A 27,429-nucleotide genomic window follows, 5' to 3' on the forward strand; every position below is an offset into this window, starting at 1 on the left:
CATAGATGAGAATGCTATTTCACACCAGATTTGGGCTCATGGCATCAACAGTGAGCCATGCTGGGTATACTCTCTCACCTCTCCCCCCACCAAAAAAGCCCCCAGTGCTCAGGCACAACCATACACATCAAAGAAACATGCACATGCGAAAAATACACCTCTTTTTTTTCCTCCCTAGTCTGATCATCTCCAATAGCTTAGATGCTACTTCTTGCAGTAAAAATACATTAATATAGAAAATTATTAGCGACAGAGGCTTTGATCACCTTATCTAAGATATTAATCATATTTTTTGAGAAAATATGAGACAAATTTTTAAAGCAATTTCAAAATTTGGCAAATAAACAAAGGAAGTCATGTAAGCATAAGCATGAACATGATGGTCCAGTCTAGAGGGCCTCTAAGTATTTGGAGGTATTTTAAGCTTCTTCCCCCATGGCCAATGTGAGTCAGAATCTGGAAAAGGGCGAACAAGTGGAGTGGGGTGAAATAAGGTTAAAAATATATTCAAAAATCTGATGAGTTACTTTATGTGGAGTACAGTAATTGGCAGGAGGCATAAGAAGTAAAAGAGGAAGAGATTTTGAAGCAAGCACCTGACTGGAGGCAGCGAGTCTGAGTCTGCATTTGGTGGTGGGACCAAGCCTGGTTCCCTATTCCAACAAAGCTATATGCTTTCTGCAGTTTGTGATGATCCAGTGAAGTGCTGTTTGTGATTATAGATACAAGTATACATAAAGGTATTATTAGCCCGTATGAGCAGCAAAAGAGGCACAAAAGGATATCATATCAGAAACTTCTGTATTGTGAGGCAATGAAGACTTCGAAACACAGGATGAGCATCTTTCTCTCGCCTTTCCCTCAGATACCTGTGGATGGTAAACTGACTTAAAGAATCATACTTCTGCTGTAACTATTATGTGTATTAATCAAACACACATAAATAAGGTAAAACACCTATGAATGACAGATTTTTCTGGGTTTTGCTACCATCTCACAGCATCGGGTCCAAACTGCAAGACTGTTGGAATTTATGCACAAGCTGCAAGCTTCTGCACATAAGTGTGCTAGCACTTGAAAGAATCTCAAAAGTAGCAATTTGAGTGACTAAATACACATTCAATGCAAAGTTAAAACTGCTACTGCTGTAACATGCCACTCCAGAATACTGAACTCAGTAAAATTCAATTTAGAAAAAGAAGGTGCATATTCAAGAAATCATTATTATGATGCCTTCAACACACACCTATGCCCATTCTACCTTCATATTATACAAGCTGGTAGCTGTATGTTCTAGAGAATAAAAGAATGGGTCTTCTCCAGACAAAATCCTTTTATATTCATTCCTGTCTTACAGTGTCATTTACTCCTTCACTAAACTAAACGCACTGATCACTGTTTCTCCAGACAAACTTCAGGGCAAGGCAGATACAACTGTTACTTTGCAGCATGAAATGACACCTGGTCTTACATACAGGAACCCTATTTCTTCTTTTGTATAAAGAAAGAACTAATTACAGGGACTCCCCGAGGCAGTACCAAAAAGGACACAATTTATGCCATATCACTGTCACACCAAAGACCTATGCCTACCATGGTCCTGTCAGGTCCAGAAAGGCAGCAAGATGGCATAACTGGACATCTGAGCTCTTCATCTTTTTGTTCCTAAGAAATGGAATTTTGCCAAATTGAATGCCTGGAGGAGACGGGATGCAATTAGACAGCTTTTATTCTGAGTTGAGAAAATGTTTTCCATTGCAAAATCATAATTTCAATTGCAAAAGTTGTAATTTTTAAAATGTCCAAAAGTACTACTTCAACATAAGAGCTAAAATCTGAATAAAATTAAAATGATTTGAAATTTGTACCCCATATCTGAGAAGCCTAGAAGATGCAGTAAGTACCCATGAACATTACAAAACACTGAAGTAATATTTTTGGAATATGGGGGGATGAAAGTTAAAAAAAAACACACCCTCAGAACAACTACAACTACCAACTCTTAGCTATACCTCTATGAATAATAAATGAAGAAATAAGCATCTGTACAATCATTTTATGGGTCAGAATATGTAGCTAAAAGCCACAGCATCAGGATCTCATTTAGTTTCCTAAGTTCAACTATAGTCTTCTAGGAATCACCATGGAAAAGAGCAAGGAAGAGGATTCAAAAGCAGGAGTCCAATTTACAGTGGTTCTAGGTGACCCCCAGACAAGCTTCCCTGTGTGGCTAGAAGTCTCCTAATGCTGGTATTGCACTTCAGATAATTGAGAAGACAAGCAGAACAACCTCCCCATGTCTTCAGCTCCACTCAGTGTGCTTCAAATAAACTTTAATTTCTCAGCTAACTAAAATGAAACAGTGTTCAATTTTCCACTTACTTTTCTAATCCCTATTTTCAACAAATATAAGACTTCATATTTTAGAACATAAGATTCTGTCCTAAATTGTAACTGCCCTTTGGGACCAGACCATGTAATTGCTGTCTCAGACACCCTGAATCACAAGCTAATAGGATAATTGATGATATTAATTTTCAACTTCTGTAAAAATGGCAATTTAATATAAGATTTCCCCACTGCTCATTCCCAGTCTTATGATTTCTAGTCTCAGAGCAAGCAGGACCTATGTGTGTGAATCCACAGAGAACTAGAATCAGAAACTGATCCACCTAAAAAAAACCAAAACAACAAAACAACAAAAATACCCCAAGACCAAAAATATTTGCACAACTTTTCCAAGACAGACTATTCCTTTGAGTTTACAGCCTAGCCCTGCAAGTCTTAAACCTGTATAATTGCTATTTGTATTACTGTAAAACCATAAGAACAAAGCTCATCTTACAGTTGTTAGACAAATTTGACAGCTTTCTTCTCTGTAAAGATGCATTACATTAAGTAAAGATCACAGTACAATACTTCAAAAGATAAGCTATCCTGTCAGAAGGCAATACACAACACTTATTTCCAGAAAAAATATGGCATAGAGAAACGTAGTTTGAAAGTAAAAGTATGTCTGAGCTATATGAATTAAAAAGAAATCCAGACAGGTGAATTAGACTGTTCCTTGTCCATCTAGAGTTTGTTATTAGATAATATGCTAGCAACACAAACCATTAGCAAGAGCTATTTCTTCATTTAAGGACAAAACTTTTTCATTTCTGATATAGCCAGGAAGAAGAAAAGTGGTCCTGCTGGAAGTGTACATTTAGAATTTTAATTTCCTGTTAAAAATTTTAAAATTAATGTAGGCATCTCACTTGATACAGAAAACAATATAACTTTTCATATATTGTATTATTTCTCATTATATTGCTGAGTAATCATAACAAGATTAATTAAATTTCATATTCTGATTCAGTGTTGTTTTTTCTTTTAAGCTACATTACACACATGTATGGAAGCATAAAATGTCAATGCTGCTCAGACACATCAGTAAGTATCTACATGTGGAAAAACATAAATCTATGGAACAGAAGAATTCATAGAGCTAAATTTTTGGTAGTCTCTGAAGCTTAAATTCCTTTGACTTTTAATAGGATTTAGGCTCACAAGCAACTTACGCTGCAATCTTACTAATAACCTTTCAGATATGATACATCTCCAAAAATATGTTTTAGGCTAGAATCTGCCAAAGTCTCTCTTGTAGTAAGAGGGTATTTAGTACTATTCTTCCATCTGTTTCCCAACAGTTAAAAGCAAAAGGGCTTTAAAGAAGTGTGGTAGACTTACGTTACTAATGTAAGTTCTTTATGTGGTTTTATAAGAATCTTTTGAAACAAAATCAAATAATAGAAAACTAAGACACATGGAGCAGTACATATGCAATAAAGAGCTACTTTACTTCACTTCCTCTCCTCATAGTTTATGCAACAACAAATTTACACTGCCAAAAAAAACCATTAGGAAGTTCTTCTTCTGAAACCCACAATGAAACTGCAGGTATTGTATCTTAGATATCAAAATGGTACCAAAAAAAAAAAAAAAAAAAAAAGCAAAACACAAAGACATTGCTATTAAAAGTATTATAAATCAATCCAGCTTTGGCCAGTTGTGTACACATGCATACTAGTGACAAAGTAAAAAAATATTAGCGACAAAGTAAGAACTTAACACTGGGATTATAAGAATGCACAGAGAAGGGAAAATGTAGATGAAAGCTGTTTTCAAAGCAGATCTTGCAGCAATGTGTGCACTATGCTAAACTACTAGCTAAGTCTCTTTAGCTCATTAGATTTGCCATTTACAAGTAAAAATGCAATACACAGCTCCAGGAAAATAAAAACCTCATCTTCTCACAAGTGAGGGTTACCAGGAAACTCTTCTCCCTACCTACAGAAAAGGTGTAACTGTCCCAAGTTAGACATCAGGATCCATCATCCCATGGTGGAACATGGGAACTTCAACTGAGCACTATGAAGTACAGAGGCACTTACAGTAACCAGTTGTTTGGAATCAGACATTCTGAACACATAGGTCAGTTTAGGACACATACACATGCTGACACATACAAAACGTACATAAATGAGGGGGTAAGTAACCTGTTCTTACAGCAAAGTCTTTGAATTTGAACAGCTTTAAGATGAAGGAGGGTAGGCTTAGATGAGGTATTAGGAAGAAATTCTTTTAAAGGGCAGTGAGGCACTGCAACAGGCTTCCCAGAGAAGCTGTGATCACCCCATCCCTGGAAGTGTTCAAGGCCAAGTTGGATGGGGCTCTAACCTGATCCAATGGAATGTGCCTCCCCCATGGCAGGAGGGTTGGTACTGGATGATCTTTAACGCCCCTTCCAACCCAAGTCATTCTATGATTCTATACAAAGATGAGACTACTGACCCAGTATCAGTTCATGGGAGGTGCCACTGGTCACCAGTTTAAGTTGTACTTAGCACCATTGATCACAACTCTTTGAGCCAAATCATCCAACCAATTTTCCACCCAACTCATTCTCTACTTCTGCAGTTTCCTTTGTCTTTGTAGAAGATCAGTACTATAGAGCCCACACCTTACTGGAACTTTTATGAGCTAAAATGACAAAACACCCTGAATGATAGTCTCAGACTATCATTCTCACAGGTCCCAAACAAATACGTTTCTTTAATTCATTTTGTCACACAATACTCACATATTGTTTGGGCTGTTTTGGCACTGTTTGGGCAAAAATTCCTATAATCACATCTCACTAGCTCAAAACAAAAATTGTGTGAAGCCTTATTTGAATGCAATAACAGATAAAAATAAACCAATGGAGCCATCTGTAACAAGCTGGGTTTAAAGTAAATGGCACTCTTATAAGAAAACATAAGAAAACAGCTATCTTGGATACATAAGACTAATATTCTATTACAATGAAGCATCTGCACTGTTACCCCGTCTCAGAATAGTAACAGTTATCTAAAAGTAAAGATTACTTTTAGATGGTCCGCTTTAGAGGGTCTCTTAGGAGAATAATATAGTTTTAACCCTTCATATAAATATGATCTTGAGTAAAATACTATGAGAAATTTTGGCTCAGTCTGCACTATTTAGATCAGTTTAGATCAACAGAGTGGTTTTGAGGCACTTTCCCCAGTGACCTCAGTTTTCTGCATGCTGGTTCAGTTCACTGACAGCTTTCCAGTCACAGAACCTAGATGTCTCCCAAGGAAGCTGAACTACTCTGATCTACCTGCCACAAAACACACTTCAACCCCTGGGGGCACAAAAAGGTCTGAACCAACTACTGATACAAGCAACTTCAAATTACAAATACAAATACAAAACATCTAGTCCAGAAGATGAGGATAAAATCTAGTCTGAAGTAACCCTGGAAACACACAGATGTAGGGACATCAATACTGCTTTTAGTAATTAATTCCTTAAATACCAAATTTAATTGTTAGTCTAAATACAATCATAAGTGCTTCTGGCAACTGCAGTGCCACTACAGATACAGATCCAAGAAAGTATGATACAGTTGGAGGCAAGAATTGGCAGATTTCTTCAAACAATTATAAAAACGGGAAAAGAGTAAAATGAAGAGAGGGAGTGGAATGTGCCACAAATTCCAATGATCAAGCTCGTGTCAGCTCATATTTAATAAAAGGGACAAGACTGGCATCTAAAATACATAGGGGTGAATTTTCAGACTGATAGAGTGATTCAAAACACAAGACAAAACTGTAAAGGAAAACAACTAAAATTTAGGCTGGGAATGATGACATCTCCAATAATCAAATGAGCGAGAATCTGGAGTTACTCTGCAAACAAATACTTTGGATAAAAATCTACTAAGCAGTAAGAAGGAACTTGAAGTGATTAATTGCAATAGCTGTTATTTTATTCTACACAGTTCAAAAGGTCATGATGTTTCTAACTCCATGGGACAAGCATACCACGCTTGGAAGGCTTGAATGCACACAATACAATCAATTTTGTACTTGATTTTGGTGAGACAAACCATGCTAAACACAGTGGTAGCTAAAAAATAGTAGGCTAACAACGAAACTAAAGATTTCCGCTCATTCAATCCATTATCCAAGAGCTCCTCCAGCAACAGAAGTATTACATCCTGTCTTAAATAAACACAGTTTCCTAGAAAAATACTGGAACCTACCCAAATTGAATTCACTGCAATAGTCACATTTCTTGGTCTATCAAATTATTCTGGAAATTCTCTCTTCTTCCTGACATTAATTTCTACAGGAACGTGCCCAGAATTAAAGGTTCGGCTTGAAACCAGAGAAGTTGTTTCTCCTCGCATCACTTTTCTCATTACGTCAGCATTTCACCTCTGAGAACTTGCCCTGTGAATTTACTGCTTTTTACCTTACTGCAAGAGTAAGCTAAAAAAAAATATGCCAGGTAAAGCACTGGTCATTATATTACTGTGCTTTGCTTCTCAACTACTTTTCTGGTGAACAGTTTGAATTGTAAGGCTAAGACAACCAAAACACCTCCTTCTCTTCAGGTTCTCTACTAGAGAAAATGTGCTGCCATGTTCTACCCTCTCCTTCCCCACTGACTTCAGAGATTAAAAAAGGCCACAGCTCAAAAGACTGTGCCTTTTTGTTGAAGTAATTAGAATATTCTCAGTGTTTTCCCAGATCTCTTAAGCCTTCCTTAATCCTTTTCTTCCAATGCAGAGAAAAATTACAATTTTCCCTAAAAATAGGACAGTTGGTTGTATATACTTTGACTGCATACAGTAGCAAACATAACGGGTCATCACTTCTGTAAAAAAAAACAAAAACAAACCCCTAATTGTAGTGAAAACAATACTCACACACACACACCTGTCTTGAACTAAGATAAGGCTAAAAATATGAATATAATTTCTTATCACTAAAGTGTTTCTGAGGAAAGTAAGTCTACAATGTTTTGGAATAAGCAGCTATCATAAATCAACGCTGATACACCTTGTTCCATCTCTGCAAACACTAACACAGCCTAAACTCTAACGTGCATTTTTACTGTAGTCTACTTGAGGACTGACAGAAGGCTAATATACCACAACACTAAAGGACCAATAATCTTTAATAGGTTCAAAATAAGCTACAAAGGATTATTTCCTGCATAGCCATGGGAAACAAGAACCTTAGAATGTAATCTAGGACAATCACAGAATATCAAATGAAAAGAATGTGAAAAATACTTTTACAGAGATAAGGTGGAGTAAGAGGAGGTCAGGAGAGTCTAAAGAGGCAGCATGGAGTCCTGTGGCACAGCACAGTGAGAGGAAAGAGGCTGGTGAAATTCTCCACTGCCAAACTGATAAACGAGTAGGTTAATTGGGGCAAGACCATTTTTAAAATATTGAAGAGAAACACCTATCACATTTCAAACAAAAGGGATTACAGAAATTAAGACATGCAAGGGTAAAGGCCTGGGTAAGAATAGAATGCACACTCCGTAACTACAGGTTTTCCCTCATTTCCAATTAGATAAAATCACTGTATTACAACTTAGGTTTTAAGAAAAAATATTTTAATATTTAATTTTAAATCCTAGAAAATATTAAATTTTAATCCTAGAAAGAATATGACTTTCCAATACAGAATTTTAAAAATTCAAATCACTATAAAAATAGTCAGTAACACATGAAGCAACACTACATGACAGAGTACCCATTAAGGTCTTTCCAACATTAGCTATCCAATGGAGTAAAGTTTGAAAGAACGTGCAACCTACCCTCTTTGAAACAAATCCACATTGAAGAATTTGTGGAGCTCCACGGAGAATTCTACCATAGCCTGAACTTCACTCATGTTTATGAGGATGAAGAAGTCAAAACTTGTCAGCACCTTGGTTACTGGAAACAAAGAGAAAACAAACTGTTTAGAACACAAGCTGGGGAGAACGCCCATCTGATCCTAAAAAGGACAATGCTTACACACAGTTTTGCACAGCTTCCTTAAATATGCAGGCCCTGAGGTAAACAAGAATATAGGACGCACCAAATCCAGCTCACAGTAACTTCTACCTTTCTTGTGGAGGAATCAAGTGTTATCAGAGAAGCATCACAACACATCGTCAGCATAATACAATCCTGGCACTTACTGATAGCTACATACTGCAGCTCTGCTCTGGTTCTTGGCTGGAGATGGAAAAATACTTTCTGACAAGGAGAAAAAAGCATGGGCTGCTTCCAGCCCTTGTTGGTGCAGAATGACCATGCAGGCAGCAGAGCCTCAACTCTGGCATGAGGACAGCAGCAGCTGAATTACAGTGTAGCCAAACAGTAAAGAGAAAGTGTCTGACCAGGTCACGTAAGGTTTTAGACTGAGATTCCAGGGGAAGGCAGGAGTTACAGAAGGCAACACATCTATTTTTAGTAAATTTTTTTTGTAGTAAAGTGATAATTTTCACTGTCATCTCCATAGCCACAGACTAGCAAGTTCCTGCTAATTTACAACTGCCTGCTGATACCTAAATTAAAATCCTACAGATTTTACTAAGTTCTTCTGGTTTTCCTTCAACATTATCAACTAGATTAATGAAACAGACTACACTGTCTGAAAACACTTGTCTTCAAACTTCCCAGTTTCTGAAAGCACTGTCTAGTTTGAGGACTATGCAAACTAAAATAAACTTGAGCAGGCTGTACTTCATGCACATTAGTCAATTTTTCTGGCTCCGATGTAGAAGCAGTAGACATTGTCTGGAGCTCGAATGGATTATGGGTTTTTTTGTTTCTAAAATTTTGAACATGCTTTTGGGTGTTTGTGAAGTAGCAGCCAGTACTGAGACTGAAACAGAGTAGGTGGCAAAAAAGTCATGACTGCAGCAGGTATTAGTCAGCTTAAAGTAAAGTTACCTTTAGGGGTACAACCTCTAGCCTACCAACTAAATTGTCTTAGAATATGACTCAAGGTAAGATTTCCCTTTCTATACTCAGACTAGAGGAGCTGAAAGACTTCAAGCACTGTAACACATTTCATTTTTAAACTCTAAACAAGACGTTAATTCTGACCTTGGTTTAACAGCCAATACAGGGATTCTGAATGCACTTTACAAAAACACAGGAACAGCACATTACTGATGAAACAGGGGACAGGGGAAGAGGAATTCGGCTGCATAAGGACAACATGAAGAACTTGGATCAAGGGGCCTTACTACAAGATCAAAACTACAGCATCCAGATGATGCTATTAACCCAGTTTGTCAAAAAAAATTGTCATCATTTGAATTTCAATCAAAGGACTTCAAGAGACTAAATGAATGATGTCACAAGTTTGCCACATTTTTGCTAGAGTTTGTAGTGTTAAGACTGGCAGTGACAGTCTACAAGGCTTTGCAGCAATTCCCTCCTCCACTGCTTTGTCTATATTATATAGTGATGCCCTCCGTGGTCTTCAAAGCCAGAATCAAAATGCTCTACACTGTAATCCTCTGGGGCTGCAATACTGCATTATCACATGGGCATCACCTAGCAAAATGCAAGTATATCTTTTGCAAATGAAACCTGACCTGCCACAAAGCAGAGATCCTAGACCCACTGTGACCCTTGGCTGCTGGGCAACAAACCCTGTGTGCTATGCATGAAACTGTCCAGTACTTCAGAAGGAAGCCACTTTACAGCACTCAAGGAAAAGTAAAAAGATAAAGTAAGGATGTCATAGGCCAGTCTCACCCAGCTTGCATTTTGATGAAACTACATTCTCAAGAGAGGAAGGAAGACATGACAAGGCTCTCTGGTTTCAATGAGCAGTGTCGACTCTCTTAACAGTTAGCCTGCATTAAGTGAAGACTGTTCCTCTGGTTGTTGTTGGGTCATGATCAGGGTCTCTCAAGTCTCCAGCAGGAAAACCCAGAAAAAACAACCCAGAACCAGTCCAATTAGGTAAGTTCAAAGGTCCATTTTATGAGTAAGTTAATTCAACAAAAAATACTTAAGAGAGCCACATCTTGCATGACTTCCAAAAGGGCTGTCCAGTGAACTTGAGGTATTCCTACTGTGTATGATATGGCTCTAGCTGGGGCCACTCCCTCCCTTCCTTCTCTATCAAGCTTACTTAGCATTCCCAGCCAGTCCACTAAAAATTGCCTGGCAGGAAATTTTTCCCTGCAGACTGAGCACAGGGTCCAGCAACCACAGGCCTGCATGACACAACACCGTGCATTTTAATCCAGTAACACAGCTCTTGCTCAACTACAAACGGTATTTGGAAAAACAGTATATTATGCCTTGCTCCAGTACCAACTGCAAAACCAGTAAATATTGTGGCACAGTTCACAGAACAGCACATCCAGCAAGCAGTGCTGCGTACTGCAGGTTGCCCACCTGACCACTGAGAATAGCTGTTTCTTTGTTGAGTATTGGCTTGTTCCATGTGCACCTTAAACTGGAAGAAGGGGAGCATTCACTGCCTTGGGCTTACACAAACCACATCACTACTTTTCGGCCAAAGTCTTTCATAGCAGTGCTAAAGAAAATAGTTATTACAGAACAGTTATAGTTCTGTGAAATATGTAATAGAAAGTGTTATGCAATGAATAAATATTTTAAAGGTGAAACTCAATTTGGACAATGTCTTAAGCTTGTACATTAATCATACAAAAGCCAACAAAAAAAACTGAACTCATATAGAGGTATTTGTTATATGGATTCCTATCAAATTTACAGTTGCACTTCACAAACTTCATCTACAACAAAAGTTCACAACTCATTTTAATACTTAATGAGTTTAGTGTTGCATTTTAAAGCACATCATTAGCATTTGGAAACCAAGATATTAAACTGCATTAAGAAACAAAAGAATCCTTCAGTAGGAGCTCTCTTCATGAGAATGGAGTTTAATGCAGAATATAAACCCATATCAGAAGGTCTGATAATAAATTACAATAGTTTAATACAAAAATTAGAACAGGAGGTTCCTAAACTTTTGGTAGTTACTTAACTTTTATAATCAAAACAGCATTTCAATATTCAGAAGTATTTAGAGCACTGAGACTTAACATCTCCAATAGTTAAAATATCAGCTAAAGCCACTTGATCCTACACTGAGGGCCAAACTTTCCTTTCCTTCACACTTCTGAGGCTTTACTTATTTTCCTAAGTTGGAAAATCTATATATCCTGGCTGGTCCACGCTGCCCCCACATCACTTCACCACTTCCTTAGTTATCCAAACTAATCTTTCCTGAGGCCACAATACAAAGTGGATCACAGGATAACATATTTTTAAGGTTCATCTGAAGGAAAAAAAGATGTTGGTTTTTTTTCTTGTTTGTTTTTTTCCCCAAATCAATCATTTTAGTGCTATTTTGCAGCAGTTGCATCAGAGCACCGGAGAGTGAACTGAAAATACAGAAACCTCCTAAACCAGCTTTGTTTTCACAAAAATGATTGTGTAACACTGCCATTAATCTAGCTATTTGCACTGGGAACTGCAAAACAACACTGAGAAACAAAACTGCAAAATGACGTTCAAAGGATCTCTTACCTGCACTGGTAAATACTCCATTTTAGTATGTCAATCAACCAGTCTTCCAGCTCTCTGCTGTCAAAAGCATACTGCTTGAACTAAAAAACAAACAAACAAATGTTTTACTCAGAGCAACGTCTCTAGAATGTTTTAGTACTTATGCACTTCATTCTCTTTTCCAGCATTCTAATAACAACCTTTATCATGACCTCTCCAACAATCACACAAGAACAGCCTACCAGCATTCTTCAGTCTGACCTTGGGTCCTGCACTGCAGTTTTCAGCTCTCCCAAAGCGTAGTAGTCTGATACATATTTTTACAAAATAAAGAATAAAATACAACTTCTCATAAAGCCAATGCTCTGGCAAAGCTGACATTGCTATGTCCAGCCAAACTATCCCTGTCGTCAGCAAGGAATTCTAAGCTCCCAGAGGACTCTGGTACACTCCCAGCCACCCCACAGCCTCCCAAACCTTCAGAGAGACTCAGCTCACCAGCAGTGACACAGCTATGAAGAGGTAGGAGGATATTCTGGCCTGAGTCATCAAGTACAGCTCAAGCCCCCACACAGCCTTACATAGCTATCAGGGAGGAGACAACTTAAAAGAACAGGTCTGATGAGAGTCTCCTGGTAAATCTTGTACCTTCTTCACAGCAGCCAAAATTCAGGGGACAAGGACAAGAGCCTTAGGCCACAAGCCCACTTAGAGCAAAGACAGCAGGTAGGTCAACACCACCTAATATTCTGAAACTCTACTGAGCTCCTGATAAACCACTATCTTAAAACTGTTTATTAAGAATCAGTTCATCTCTCCTGCACTCTGAAGTCATGAGGGTACTTAAAAAATACAATAAGAAAAATGCAAAATCTCTTTATCTGATGACCTTTAGATTTCAAAGACATAGAAAAGACAACACTTAGGTCTACCCTCTTAAAGGAACTTTTTATCTTTCTGTACGCCTATTTCAGAGAAATACAAAAACTACAAAAATACAAAATCTATCGCAGCTTGTGAAGACAAGCTGTGAAACTAAACTGGCTTTGCCTTAGCTTCAGAGGGAAGAAAACAGAGAAAGTAGAACATTAAAAAACCATTATCTGGATTTTTAAAAAACACATTTCATTTGTGCATGTCATGTTGGTATTACATGTTTGATACCACAAATTTCAAATAATAACCCAGTAAAATCCTGATGCCATAATGCCACATAAATATGCACCACCATTTATTACATTTGTTTAACATTGCATTACAGCCTGTGTCATACCAGTTCTCTTTTAAAGAGGACTGAGTTCTTTTTTTGAAAAAGACAGTGAAAAAACATGCAAAATTCTGAGGAACTGAATTTTTTCTAGCCTTAGAATTAGTATTTTATATTCAGTGGAAATCAAACGTAAAACTAAAGAATCCACAAATTAAAATAAAACATAGTATTTTTCTTCAAAGTTGCTGTAGGAGCCTTGTACACCTCCATCCCTGAGCTTTTTTACCAGTCCTCTTTCTCCTTGTACGTTCAGAGATCCAGCACCTGCCAACACAAATTCAGCCACCATCTATCTCTGTGCTGATGACTCACAGGTTTGTCCCCCCACCTGAGAACTGCCTTCAATTCCAATTTTAGCTGTTTCTTGGACACTGCCTTCAGCTGAAACTCAGTGTGGTGAAAACAAAGTTCTTGACCTGACCAGCAAGGCTATTGCTAATGCCTACTTTCTGAGTGTGCATACTAGCACAGTCTGGCTGGAAACCTAGACACTGTTTTTCACTTCGTTTTCTCTGGGTTCTCATAGACTTTGGCAAGACAATACAGAAAATGTGCCAAATTTTTCTGCATGCGATTAGAAATATGTCCCATCTATCCATGCAGCCAAAACTCATCCAAGCTAATATCCTTTTATTTTAATTATTGTGAGGCTGAAAAAAGCATATTTCGCTGCATGTATTAGTTCAGCATGGTGCTGCAAAGCACCAGTCAGTTATTTTGATCATTCCACCTCTCTCTGCATTCCCTGCAGAGAGAGCCTGGACTACTGCAAGCATAACTCCCCTGTCCTTTGAAATCCTTTCACAGCTGTGCAGCACTTGATATCACAGTGTTCTGGTTGAGACTAGAGCTTCCCAGCACTAGAAGCAAACCCTGCTTCTCCATAATTAAAAAGGTGAGGGTGTAGAAAAGAAATGGCAGTAGAATTTTGGACTGCATAATCATCATGTCATAAAACAAGCAAACAAACAAACAAAACCCTTATCTGAAAATATCCAGAATACCTTATTCAATTCATTATCCCAATTTTAAAAAGACAACATGACCACCACTAGAAAAATACTTCAAAACACACTGCTTTACATCAGGCTTTCCTGATTTTTTTTTAAAGCTTCACAGTTATAATGATTATGTGAAATCAATAACTACAGCTATAGTTAAAAAACGACCTAATTTTCATGGACTCAGGGTGAAACTTGACTATTACAATTTTCTTCACACCTGGCTCTCTAAGTCTAGATACTTCCTAGCCACAAGGTTTGATTCTAACAAAGCTAATGAAAAATACCTATGACATTTTAATGGGCTAGATAAACAATCAATTTAATCAGGCATTAAAATTCTAGTTTTCATACTCTTTGCTTTAAATTTAGCACCAATATCTCATCCCCTATGCAGCACACTGATAAAAGCAACATAGTACTTTGAGCTGACAACTTGATTATTCCCACTGAGCACAGAAGTCATTAAGGTGTTGCATTTATTTCTTTTCTTCTCCCCTATTAATAGATCATACATGTGATACAATAATTCATCTTTAACACTTATTAGGCTTATTCCCTTCTATCCTTGCATTGGTCTTTGTCTGTTTGACAAATGACATGTTATTTCTAAGCTTCCTCATTAAAAAGTTTAACAGGAAAAGTTATGTGAGAGCACAGTTAAAAGCTCTCTTTCTTACCGATGTGGTTCTTCTCCCTCCACTACAAAAATCCCTGCTGCAAAACAGACCTCATGCTTACAGGTTTCTGCATTTTTCCTCCCACTATGGACACGAATTTCTTCTCTCTTCAGCCACCAATTCACACTAAACAAAACCTGCATAATTTCTGAGATCCCTTCTCTTCTTTCTCATTAAAATGAATTGAGCAACAGTTTCAACAGTAATTTGCACAGAAAAATGGAAACAGAACATGAACAAACCAAACCAAATGTTTTACTTGACTTTTACAACGACCTCCCATAAAAATAAAATCCACATTTTAAAAATTATTAAAGGGGTATGAAATAACTGTCACAAATGTGACTGCTTTTGAGCCAGAAACAGCTAAAATGGAGTGTTTTGATGACTGCAGTACCAGTTCAAGATATGTGCTACTACATTATGCCAGCCACTTTGTCCCACTTTGGTCCCACATACTGGCGGAGTGAGAAAAATGAACTTCCACACACTCATGCCAAGAATCAACAGGAGTGGACCACGCAAATCAGCAGTACAGCTGAGTTAGCTCAACAACAGTGATGAAAAGAAATACCTATAAGTACAGCAGCAGTAATGTATCTAGAAATACATCTGCAAATATAGAAATAAATCTGCAATTTGTTTTGCTTATAATTTTCTATTAATGAACTCACAATCTATCTTTTCCTAACCTATTCAGAAGAGCATTATAGGGGGAAAAGCAAAATGAAGTGCTTATACTAAAAAATCAAAGTCTTCTGGAACTTTACATACAAAGCATATAAGGATCTTACAGTAAATGGGAAAAAACCCCAGTAAATTGCAGGCTGTAGTATTTTGGCTTAAAAAACAAACTGCATAGCCTAATACATTCACTTTCTTATAAACTACTGAATTTATGAAGGACGTATCAGATAAGAACTAATAAAGTAGGAGAGGGAAGCTTGCTAAAATAATTTGATTCTGTCCAATGGAATAGGTTCTTCATAAAACATTAAGGATCTAAGTGTGCTTAAAACATACTTCATTTTCCTACCTACACAAAGGAAGAAAGCTCTCTCTCTTTGAACTCCATGTCCCAGTAATGTCATTAAATGAAAAATACCTTTCATATGGATGGATGAATTTGGCACTGAAACGTCTGCAATGACTGTTAATGTTATTACTCTGCCATATTTTTTGAATCAAAAGTCTCCAAAAAGAAAGTTGCAACTTCTTCCCACCAAAAGTAAACTTGTTTTCAAAAAACTAATCCTTTGGTTTCGAGAGAAATGAAAAATAAATCTAAATAAATCTAACAGTATATGATCAGTAAATTATTTAATAGGTAGTAATTCTGTATCATTATCCTCTGTAAATAAAACAGCACAATTTACAGAGTTGAGTCATTGTTCCAATACCTGCTCTGAGGTCATTCTTTGACAAGACAGTAAATACAGTTTAGATTTGACAGGTTGATTGTGTATTGGAAGGCTTTATGCCAAATAGTTACTGTATTTCCTCCCGCAGCAGGCATTAAGTTAGCGCAAATGATATATTGCATGCTCTTATTAACTTAAGAAATGTGATAGCTTGGTTGTCTGATCGAAGCTACATTAGGGGATAATCTGATAGTAAATCTGATCCAGGATCAGTGGTCACAAAACCACTTCCTTGGTAGTTCCTACAGTAATAGCATTGGTGGTGATAGGTTGGATCAGCCAACACAGAAAAACAGTGACTCCAACAGGACTTTCTTACAAATAGAAGTTCTTTCAGAACTACACAACAGTACTGCATCAAAAACTACTTTTTTTGTCAACATGTAATGTTAATAACCCAATATAAAGGCAGTTGATTTGGGGATGGTTACTATAGCTTTAAAAACATAATCCTTGACTTCACTTTTTTCAGAGAATCACAAAATCATTAAGGTTGGAGAAGACCTCTAAAATTGTCAAGTTCAACCTTTAACCTAACACTGCTATCTCCACCACTAGACATGTCCTCCAGTGCCAACTCCACACTTCTTTAAACTGTCAAGGATGGTGATCTCACCACTACCCTAAGGCATCCCTTTCAGTGTAAGACCCTTTCAGTGAAGAAATTTTCCTACCTGAACTTTCCCTGGCACAATTTAAAGCCATTTCCTCTCATTCTATCACCTATTACTCAGGAGAAGAGACCAACTCCCATCTTGCTACACGCTCTTTCCAGGTAGTTGTAGAGAGTGATGAGGTCTTAGCCGATCCTCCTTTTTTCCAGGCTGAACAACTACACCTCCCCATACTACTCTACACCCTTCACCAGTTCCACTGCCAACCTCTGGACTCACTCCAGCACCTTAATGTTTGTCTTGTAGTGAGGGGCCCAGAACTGGACACAGGATTTGAGATGCAGCCCTACCAGTGCTAGTACAGAGGGACAATCACTGCCCTGGCCCTGTTGGCCACACTGTTGCTGATTTCCTTGTGGTTTGGCTTCCAGTTTCCTACATTTTTAACAAAATTAATCGAGGTAAGCATTATAACACATAAATTTAGGTTAAAAGTTTAATTCTTTGGTCTTCAGTGCAAAAAACCCCAAACCTAAAAACTGCAGATATAAAGCATTGTTTTTAACTTCTCATAACATCTGCCCACTGCCTTTATTCAACACCTACCCAAGAAGGTAATATATTCTTATTTTGTTCTTCCTTTGTTAATGATTTTCTAATGCTCTACAAGACCCTCTCTTTAACTGACCCCTCTTCTAAGAACCTGTCTATAACTTTTCTGCTACACAAAACATGCATTAATTTTACAGTCAAATCTGTATTTTTCAAGTACAAAGTGCAATTTAGTTCTGGTTGAATGACACAAGTGCAAAGTTGAAGGACAATTTAACAGACTGCCTGTGCAAGCAATGACTTAACAAGATCATAAAAAGTATTTCAGAATGTGCATTAAGGCTTTTCAAAAACATATTGTAGCAAACAAATGCCTACATGTCAATTTGGCTTAAGGCTTTAAGCTCTCTTGATGCTCACTTATCTTCATACTGACCAGGTGAGGAAGAGACATACTTTTCTCTGCAGCCTCAGGCAGCACCTCCAGCAGCTGATGTCTTGCACACATCCAAATCTAAGAGCACTAAGCTGAAACATATCTAAACTTCTAAACTCACTTATTACCCAAACCAGTCAAGCACAAGATTCTAATGCTCTGTCCTTAACATTCCACACTCTATTTTCTACCACTGAAGCCTGCAGCAAAACAGATCTGACCTAATAGAAAACAAACAAACAAACAAAACACACCACCCAAGCAAACAAACAAAATAACAACAAAACCCCCATAAACAAATTAAACCAACCAACCCACACTCCACACTCCCGGGGGAAAAAAGATACAACAGAAGTTAATCACTTTTTTTAGCTGTTTAGAAGAGAAGGGACTAAACATAGTATGCAGAGTACTGTGTGTGTTTTTTTATTGACAAATGCTCAGGCAAAGAAGTCTTTGAAGAAACAAGTGTCAAGTAAAGATAATACTGATCAGCACTGGTGGACAGCTGTGATGGTAGCTTGAAAAAACTGACCAGATCTTAGCATGCACACTTTAAGAAGACTGGATGTCAGTAAGCACCCTGAGAAAACAGCACGTCATATATCAGTAGCAAAGTCTTTAAATTATATCCTTTTGTTACCCTTGCAGAATTGCTTGCACTCACACAGCAAACAGCCACCTCTGCAATTGTGCTGCCAGTTGCGGAAGGCAAAAAGCCCCACAGCACCAAACCAAACCTTTACAGCTACTTTGGGGGGTACTTTGCAAGTTATTGGTGGTTATGGGCCAGTTTTTTGGTAAGTTTTTTTTCATTTTTAACTTACACAGGAACATTTCACTGATTTAAATACAGCATGGTTCCACAAACAGTTGCACTGATCTAACTCAGAGTACGCCTATACTAACATCTAACCACAAAGAGGTGAGTGAGGGCATAGGAAGAATTTAAGCCAACTTTGTCCATGAAACTACACGAAGTCTTCCACACTAGAAACAGCTTCAGAAATTTCTGCCTCAGGTGCTCATTCACATCTTCATAGCATCAATAAATCGCCCCCTCAACACTGCCAACACAGTGCTCGTGGGACAGCATTTTAAAATTAATTAGTTACCATTTTAGAATAATCTATTTTTGCAGGGCTTGATCAGATCGCTTCCTTATCAGGTTTCAAAGCACAGCTCCACAAATAGCAGTGCCATCGAGCACAGGGAAGGGAAGCGCGCAGCAGCACAACACAGCAGCTCCCTGGCCAGTTGTCCCCTCAGCCTCCGTAAGCCACAGCCTTGGCACAGCAAAGCAGAGGTCTCAGTAGCAGGGTGAAAGAAGTTGCCCTATCTCACAACCATTTCTGAGGCAATATTTTTACCCTCCATTCCTTTTTTGATTCACCTCAAAAGCTGGACAGTAACACCCTACCCCTGTACCACTTCTGCCATGGAAGGACACAATCCCAGAGCCCAAGCAGCAGCTCTCTATAACCTCCCCCTGCTCCACAGGACAAGTTCTGCTCTCTACTCACGGGTTTCCCAGGGAGGCAATGTCTCACCTGGCAACTTTCCTTGGCACCCCAGACCATTTCCTTCCAGAAGGAGGCATGGAAGTTGGGAAAGCCCAGCAGCTTCCAGCAGCTTTGTCCCAACAGGCCCAGAAACATGCTCTGCTTGCAGAGTAACCAACTGACACATCTGGTATCAGGCACAATTTTTGCTGAAGAAGGGCTCTTCTGTCCCTGTCATGGAGGAAGAAAGCGACAGGGCTGCCCTAGTCAGCACAGTCTGCTCCACCTGAGCTCCACAGGCTGCAGCCCTCCCTTAGAGCTCTGGCATTGCTCCTCCCCCTCCATAGTGTCAGAATATCTTACTAAAGAGTCCCTGCGAAACAGACAAGTATAGCAGCGTTAACAAATTCAGTTCCAAGATTTGCTTTTGTTTACATTGCAGCTTGAAGGCTCCATGCTCCTCTTACCTCCTGCTCCCCAAGTGGCATTTCACTAACAGAACAATGCTGATGTGTAAGAAGTTGGTAAAAACACTGACAAAAACCTAAAATGGCAAGACTCTGTTTCCAAAATAACACATTGGAAACAAAACAAATCTAATGATCACCTTTAGTAACTTCAATGGGTAGACTTGAAGGGTTACATCAAAACAAATCAGAAAACTGTTTTCTGAATTAGCCTGAACCATCATCAACACTACTTAAATATTTTTTGACAATTTTTTGTATGGAACAGTTTTTGTTCCCTCCTTTTCTCCTACCATTTACTTGTCATGTTTAGTTAGAAATTTTTGTACTAATGTTTTGTAATCATTAAATCCCTTCCATGCTGCTTTCAAATTTGCTACAACTAGAACAAGTAAAACGACCCCTTAAATATAGCATAAACATTTAGGGGAAAAAAGGCCCTAAAACTAGGAACCAATGTCATCAGAGGCTTTCCCTACCCTGCTGATAGCATGGTTGGTTGGTTTTCAAAAAGGCTGCTGTTCCTTCTTCTCCTACCTGAGAAGAGTAAACTATACTGACTGGCCATGAAAATTCATCATTCTATATAAACTCCATCAGCTTTCACACCTTTATATCAAAAGGCAGGTAACACATCTGTTAGAGCTTCTAGTCAGAGACTCAAATTCAGCTCAAACATCAGTAGCATTAGCTGGCACTCAAACCAATTTCAGAAACATACAATGCACTTTCACAGGTTGTCTCTTGAGAACATGTAAAATAAAATTAACAGCAGAGCTTCTGCCCCAGCACCAAGGGCCTTCAATAGAAAAAGAAGTCCAGCATGACAGAATGGCCACAAACATAGAGATCTAGATCCTGACTTCCATGTTCAGATCTAGTATTGACCTCACTCATTGCAAGGTTTTTTGCTCCAAGTTGTTTTACATATAAAGCAGTAAAACATGTTTTCTACTATCCATGCTTTATTGTTTCAGTACTTCAAATATCCTCAACACCTTGGCATGTTTTAATCTGGATTTTTTCACACAGTGATGGACTGAAGGTCAGAGAAGCCTGAAAATATAGGCTCTAGAATTATCTGATAGGTGGTATCATCACAGAATTACCCAGAAAATCTTTTAAAAATGTATATATGCATTTATAGAAAGCTAGATTTGCCACATATAAATAGACAGGCAAGGAATTATAACAAATAATGTACTCCAAGCTGTTCTAACATGAAAATTGAAAGGGAAACCTTGCTTATTAACTTCAAAAAAATACTCTGAAGCATAAAGAGAATTCAGTTTATTTTACAGCTAGAAAGCACAATAAAGCATTATCTCTCAACATCCTCTATGCAACAGGTAATGAGTGATCTATGGCATTGTCAGTAATAGGGATTAATTCATGAGGTCACAGCATTTGAACAAGGTTGTGATTATAGTAAGCAGACTTGCATCTGGAAAACAAGTCAGTTTATTATTTCAAAATGTCAGAGGTCAAGTGTAAAGCTTCCTGCAAAATTAACTGTCGAATGCTATACATTTCTTTTTCATTTGAGGGTATGGTGTGTACAGGTTTGTGATTTGTTTTACAAACAAGATTCAGCAATCCATATGCGTATATAAATAATTCTATAGTATTAGAGTTAACAAATTTTTATCTTTTCACTAGAAAGCTAAATACAGCAAAATCTGTATATTATCCTTTTTTCTGATACAAGACTTGCAATTCAGAAATGTGGACATTTTTAATTTATTTTTAGTAAAATATTCGTAACTGAAACTTTGTATCTTGTTTCCAACAAAATTGCTTTCACAATATAAAGTTCAAAATTCTTCACAACAAGAATGGTCCCAGTTTCAAAACCATTACCAAAAAAAGCACTGAAACCATCTAACAAAAAAATAGAATTGATGTTATTTCAATTTGCTTTAGCATTTTCAACTTTTGTACCACTTGTAAGTTGAGCTCTGTGAGATTTGATTCTGTTTCTTATTCCTCTGTTGGTTCTTTTCAAGAACAATGCTGTCACCAATTTCCTGCTTGAAGTAAACACAATTTGCTCACCTGACATCTTCGCGACACAAAACTACGCACACTATTTCCTCCCTTTCAGATTTTTTTCCTTGTATACTCTTTGTTGTATACTCTTGTTACCACAAAGGTTCCATGCATTGTTCTTCGAGGAAAACGGTTTGTAGAACAGACTTCTACAAATATCAGCAACACCACATTACTAAATACCAAGTGCTTCTGCTATAAATGAAAGCATAAACACTCAATTATGTTCATACTTCAACAGTAACTTACTTTTCTACACACAATACTTAATGACATATATCCAATGAATTAATGTGTTCAAAAGGTGCTTAACAAAATGCTAGAGAGGCCAAAATCAGCAGATGTCTAGCAAACATAAAATCATGTGTCTTGCCAAGGAGAAAATACAAGGAGAAAACAGGATGCAAGGACATACTTTACTACAGTAATTTCACGATTACAAGCCGCACCGATTATAAGCCGCACTTCCGGGGTGTCGGCAACATTTTGTTTTTCCTCCATAAATAAGCCACATCGGATTGTAAGCCGCACTTTCATTCGCAGCAAGGATCCGCGTGCAACTTTCACAAAGTTGCCATTTAGTAACAGAATCGCGGGGTTTACTGGCTTAGATTGGGGCCGCGCAGGTTTGGATGGGTCCCGCTTTTCCCCTGCAGGGACCAGGCCAGCTCGGATCAGCCCTGCCTCCCCTCTCTGCTGGGGCCGGGCAAGCTCAGATGGGCCCCACTTTTCCCCTGCAGGGGCCATGCAGACTCGGATCGGCCCCGCTTTTCCCCTGCAGGGGCCGTGCGAGCTCAGATTGGTCCCGCCTCCCCTCTCTGCCGGGGCCGTGAGAGCTCAGATCGGCCCCACTTTTCCCCTGCAGGGACCGGGCGAGCTTGGATGGGCCCCGCTTTTCCCCTGCAGGGGCCGGGAGAGATCGGATCAGTCCCGCTTTTCCCCTGCCAGGGCCGTGAGGGCTCGGATCAGCTAAGGGCCATGCGGGCTCGCACTTCCGGGTTAGTAAATTTCTGAACCTTATCAACATATTAGTCACACCTGATTATAAGCCGCTCTTTGGGTTTGGACCAAAATTTTAGTCAAAATGGTGCGGTTTGTAATCGTGAAATTACTGTACTTTGCCTAGCTGTGGCAAAAAACCACAGAACTAGCATTTTTTCAGAATCATAGTGTGATTGTAAAAAGCTCACAGGGACCAAAAATGTGACTTTTGAGTGGATTTAACTAATCTCTCTTGTTTCAAAGCAGCAGGATTGTGACTTACAGAATCATAGAATAGGATCATCAAAGTTGGAAGAAACCTTTAAAGATTATCAAGACCAAATGTCAACCCAGCACTACCACTGTAACCATTGAACTGTATCACCAGGATATAGGAACTTCTAAAACTTTTGAAGATCACATTTCCCATGCTTGTTCATTTGGAGGAATATCAAATGCAAGATTAAATAATTAATAATTCAAGAAACTCTGAATTATGCTTGTAATTAACCAAAAGAAAATAATGTGCTGGTACTTGACACAGTAATATTTAGGCTACAGGCTCTCTGAGCAACAGCCTGTCAGAGGTAACTGACATACAACTACAGGATGTCAAAACAAATATACATCAGGAAGATCGGCTGGTCAACACACAGGTGCTACTCATCTTTCTTGTCATGAAAACAAAGCATTAGTACTTTTCCATACAGAGAAAAAGGGGAAGGGGAAAATCCACACAATAAAAGTGCAACTCTTCCACCTTGGTTAACAAGAGTATATTCTGCCAAGACTGCCTCTAGGTCTGTAGGGATTGGGAGATGAAAAAGAACAAAAAGACTTCAAGACAGAAAACAGGAAGAACAAGATGAAACAGTTACAAAGCAAGGATGAGAAACATTAGTCTTTTTCAAAATAACAACTTCAAACACTGAAACAAGGTCAACAATAAGAATTCACAACCTTTGATTGCTTATTCTCACACTGAGGTCCATCTTTTGATTTAACTTTCAAATTTGTTCGGGACAGCAATTAGGCCAAGAGAGAGAGACAGAGGCATCAGTAGTCTCAGCATCACATTAATAAGCATTTGGGTACCTGCCTCCTAGGTTGGTGTAGGCAACCAGGTTCTCTTCAAGCAAAAAACAGTACACAAGTCAGAGCTCATAAAGGGCTCCCATACTTTTACCTGCAGTAGTCCAAAACCTTGCCATTCAGAGTAATCTGCCTCACTCTCTTGCTAGGATTTGCTTTCCTATGCACCTCTCCAGCCAGACAGATGGCTGTGGCATTCATAGCCCATTCTAATTGCTACCAGCAAGAGAAGCTCGCACCAAAACACCAGATTGTAACCTGGTAAGAAAGAGATACTGATAGAAACATCCTGTCAAAGAGTGTTTATCATATCTCAAAACCACAACCAAGTCCAATAGAACTTGTCAGTGTCTTTCTCAGCAGATAACTGACTAGCAAAGTCAACAAGGAATGCCAGTGAGCAATGGATTTCAGTTTACATCTCTCCCTGCTTCAGAACTGAATCCACTGATTCTATATTTGTGAGAAAAAAGCACCAGAGACAGTCCTGGAACTGGGATTTGAAACCCATGTGCTGCCAAGGGAAATGTTAAAACCACAATACTGCAGTGTCAGGTAACAGTGTCACATCCATCACTGGAGCTTCAGAAGAGATGCAAGGGCTTAGCTCTTCTGAAATCTGAATAGAGCCCAGTGTGTTATTTTTGAGGTTTTACTTAACTCAAAACAGAAGTAAATTCTGTCGCAATGGAATTAAATTGAATCAACAACTGCATTGATTTGTCTGGCACATTTTCAAAATCACGGTTTTGAAGACAGATTTCGGTTGCTGTGTGCACTTTACTATTACTGATTACTATTCATGCCAAACCTTATCCAGGCCAGTCACATCAACCATAATTTGAAGGTAAATTAGCACTTTATTAATAAAACTGATTTGTTAAGTCTAAAACCAGTATTTTCACGTATCAGTCAACTCTTACCAGTTGCATGGGATTGTATTTCACACAAGGGATATTTAAACCACTCCAAAGAATGAGTCCAAATTCATATTCTCTGATTTTTATCAATTAGGAGAGCTTGTTAATTGGCCAATTACAGGGGGAAAAAATGCGTGGTGGGAAAAGGAAAACAAGTTGAGACACCCAAGGTAAATGCAGACTAAGATTTATAGCTGTGCTGTGACATACCAAATGCAGGTACTCAGACTGTGACTACTGGTACAGTCATATGGAAGAAACAGAGCAAGATTACAACTCTGTGCTTCATTCATTTAAAGTACTTGCAAAAATACAGCCAGAGTCCAGATTATTGTTCATTTCCTACAAAACAATTCAGTTCTAATGGGCAATGAACTGTTGAACAGAATAATAAAAATGGTGCTAGAGTATCTAATATGTTCCTCCACAAATCCAGAATTCTTTCACTGTAAAAAAGCTGTAATGTTGCAGCAAAGCAGACATTTATTGAACCAGGCTGTGCTATTTATCCCTTAGCAAAAGGGCCAAGCAATCTTATCTTCACAATCAGAATGCTAAGTTGGAGTTATTTAAGGGATGAAAATGTAATACATTCCCTTCCAGATTAATATAGATTCTGCAGCATTTGCTACTTGCTGTCCGGTCAAGCAAACCAAAAGGTGGTGCGTGTGGATTTTACCTATTTATAAGACATTAAGTAAGTTGAAAGGACCACTTAAGAACCGAAGGAAAACCCAGTAAAACAAAATAGGCATTTATGTCCACTCTACTTGATGAAATGTAAGATTCAAACAGTAGCTTGTTTACTTTTCAGTCAGCAAAATCCTCTGCAACCAGAAGAAAGGGGAAGTGGGCTTAAACACATCAGCACAAATACCTCTTTGGTTGTAGTATCAACATGATTGCAAATCCCCCAATTACAATTTTTAAAAATCTGTTATGCTATGCACCTACTCTTCCAAGCAGTATGTTTGCAACGCGTTATTACTAAATAAAGCTTTCAAATAGATTCTGTTCGAAATTTTGCTCAAAATAATACAAGAAAGAAGCATTATTTCCACCAGAGCGCTTACTGATCATGCAAGTCCTGCTGAGCGCGCCCCGAGGTTAACTGAGCCCTGGCGAGATCCTGGGGACGGTAGCGGAGGTGCCGAGCATCAGCTGCAGGCAGGGCACGGCTCTGCCGGCGCTCCGAGGGGAACGGGCTGTTCCCGCTCGGACCGGGAGGGCGGGAGCCGCCAGTGCCGCCCTCCGCGCACCAGGAAATAGCTGCGAGTTATTCCTAACGCTCGGCCAGCAACTTTCCACACTGCACGCGGAAAACCTACATTTTAAATAAATAAATAATAGAAAATTAAAGCCCTCCCCCTCAACAGTGTTTCAAACCCTGTGAGGGTCCCGTATTTATCAGGAAAGGAAGGAGGGGAAAGGCACCATCGCCTCCAGCAGCTCCTAGCACCACAGCCGGCCCTCGGACACTTCGCGGCGGGGACAAGCGAGACATTATTTCTGACCGATTTTCGGCACCGCCTCAGAGCGATAAACAATCAACAGCGGCGGCGAAAGCTGCCCGGGCACAAACTTCTCCCGGGGGCCACGAGCCGCCCCCCGGCCGGGGGAAGCTCGGGGGAAGCGTCCCCCGCCCCGCGGCCGAGCCCCCCGCCCCACCTCGCCGCCCACTCGGCCGGGCTGCGCAAAGGCTCCCCGAGTTTTCCTGCCGGGCTGCGGGGAGGGGGAGGTCAGACCGACACAAACAAGTCCCCTGCCCGCCATGCCCGCGGCCCCGGAGACAGGCCGAGCACGGAGGGGTGCCCGCCTGCCCCAGCCCTCCGGGAGGGGACGGACGCGGTCCCGCCGCTCTGCCCGGCCACCCCGCGCCCCCTCGTCGCTCCCCGGCACCGACCTGGGACACAAAGGAGCGGCCGCTGCTGCCCGCCGATCGCCCGTGCTCCCCGCGGAGTCCAGGCCGCGGCAGCACCGGGATGGCGTAGCGCAGGCATCCGACGCCAGCGCCTGCTGCTCCCGCGACGGCCCGTGCCGCCGGCGCCCGCTCTGCGCTGGGCGGGGAGGGGAGGGGGGACGCTGGGAGCCGGCCGAGCGCCGCTTCCTGCTGCCCGGCGCCGAGGGGCGAGGGGTGCCGGAGCTGCCGCCGGGGGTGCTGCGCCGGCGGCTAAGCAGAGGCCGCTGGTAGCGGCCGCATCCTCAGCGCCCGCGCCGGGCTTTCCGTGCCTCCTCAGTCCGGCTCCGAGGAGTCTCCGGTGCGGCTCCCTTGGCGGCCGCTGCTGGCAGGGGGAGCCCCGCTGTCCCCGCGATGCGCCCGGCCCGCGCTCGTGCTCCCCCTGCCGCCCCGCCGGGCCGGGCCGCGGCTCGGGCCCCTCCCGCGGCTCCGCGGGGCTGGCTTGGGGCAGCCCCGAAGGGCCGGGAGACCCCCGGAGCGGGAGCGACGCGAGCTTAGCCCTCGCTGCTTTCCAGCCGCGGCCCGCTCCCCAGAGACCCCTTCGTGGCGCACGCCGTGGGGCGGGGCAGGCCTGCCCTCTGCCGC

The 27,429-nt window shown here is 40.1% G+C and overlaps 1 protein-coding gene across 4 annotated transcripts in view; it reads right to left on the reverse strand.

Annotated features, from left to right (window-relative positions):
* FAM135A (family with sequence similarity 135 member A) overlaps window positions 1–26,916 on the reverse strand; it is an 82,614-nt gene extending 55,698 nt beyond the window's left edge. For 3 of the 4 annotated variants that reach the window (XM_033054788.1, XM_033054786.1, XM_042779110.1), the window contains exons 1-3: window positions 26,791–26,916; window positions 11,924–12,003; window positions 8,170–8,290 (exon numbers count right to left, since the gene is read on the reverse strand). In XM_033054788.1, coding sequence (XP_032910679.1) covers window positions 8,170–8,246 — 77 coding nt within the window. In that variant the 5' untranslated portion in view covers window positions 8,247–8,290; window positions 11,924–12,003; window positions 26,791–26,916. Of the gene's footprint in view, window positions 1–8,169; window positions 8,291–11,923; window positions 12,004–25,960; window positions 26,085–26,790 lie in introns of those variants that run through there. The other variant, XM_033054787.2, reaches the window with a different exon arrangement.
* Between the last annotated feature and the right edge of the window lie 513 nt (window positions 26,917–27,429).

The sequence above is a fragment of the Catharus ustulatus genome, chromosome 3 (assembly GCF_009819885.2).
Source record: "Catharus ustulatus isolate bCatUst1 chromosome 3, bCatUst1.pri.v2, whole genome shotgun sequence".
Lineage (NCBI taxonomy): Eukaryota > Metazoa > Chordata > Aves > Passeriformes > Turdidae > Catharus > Catharus ustulatus.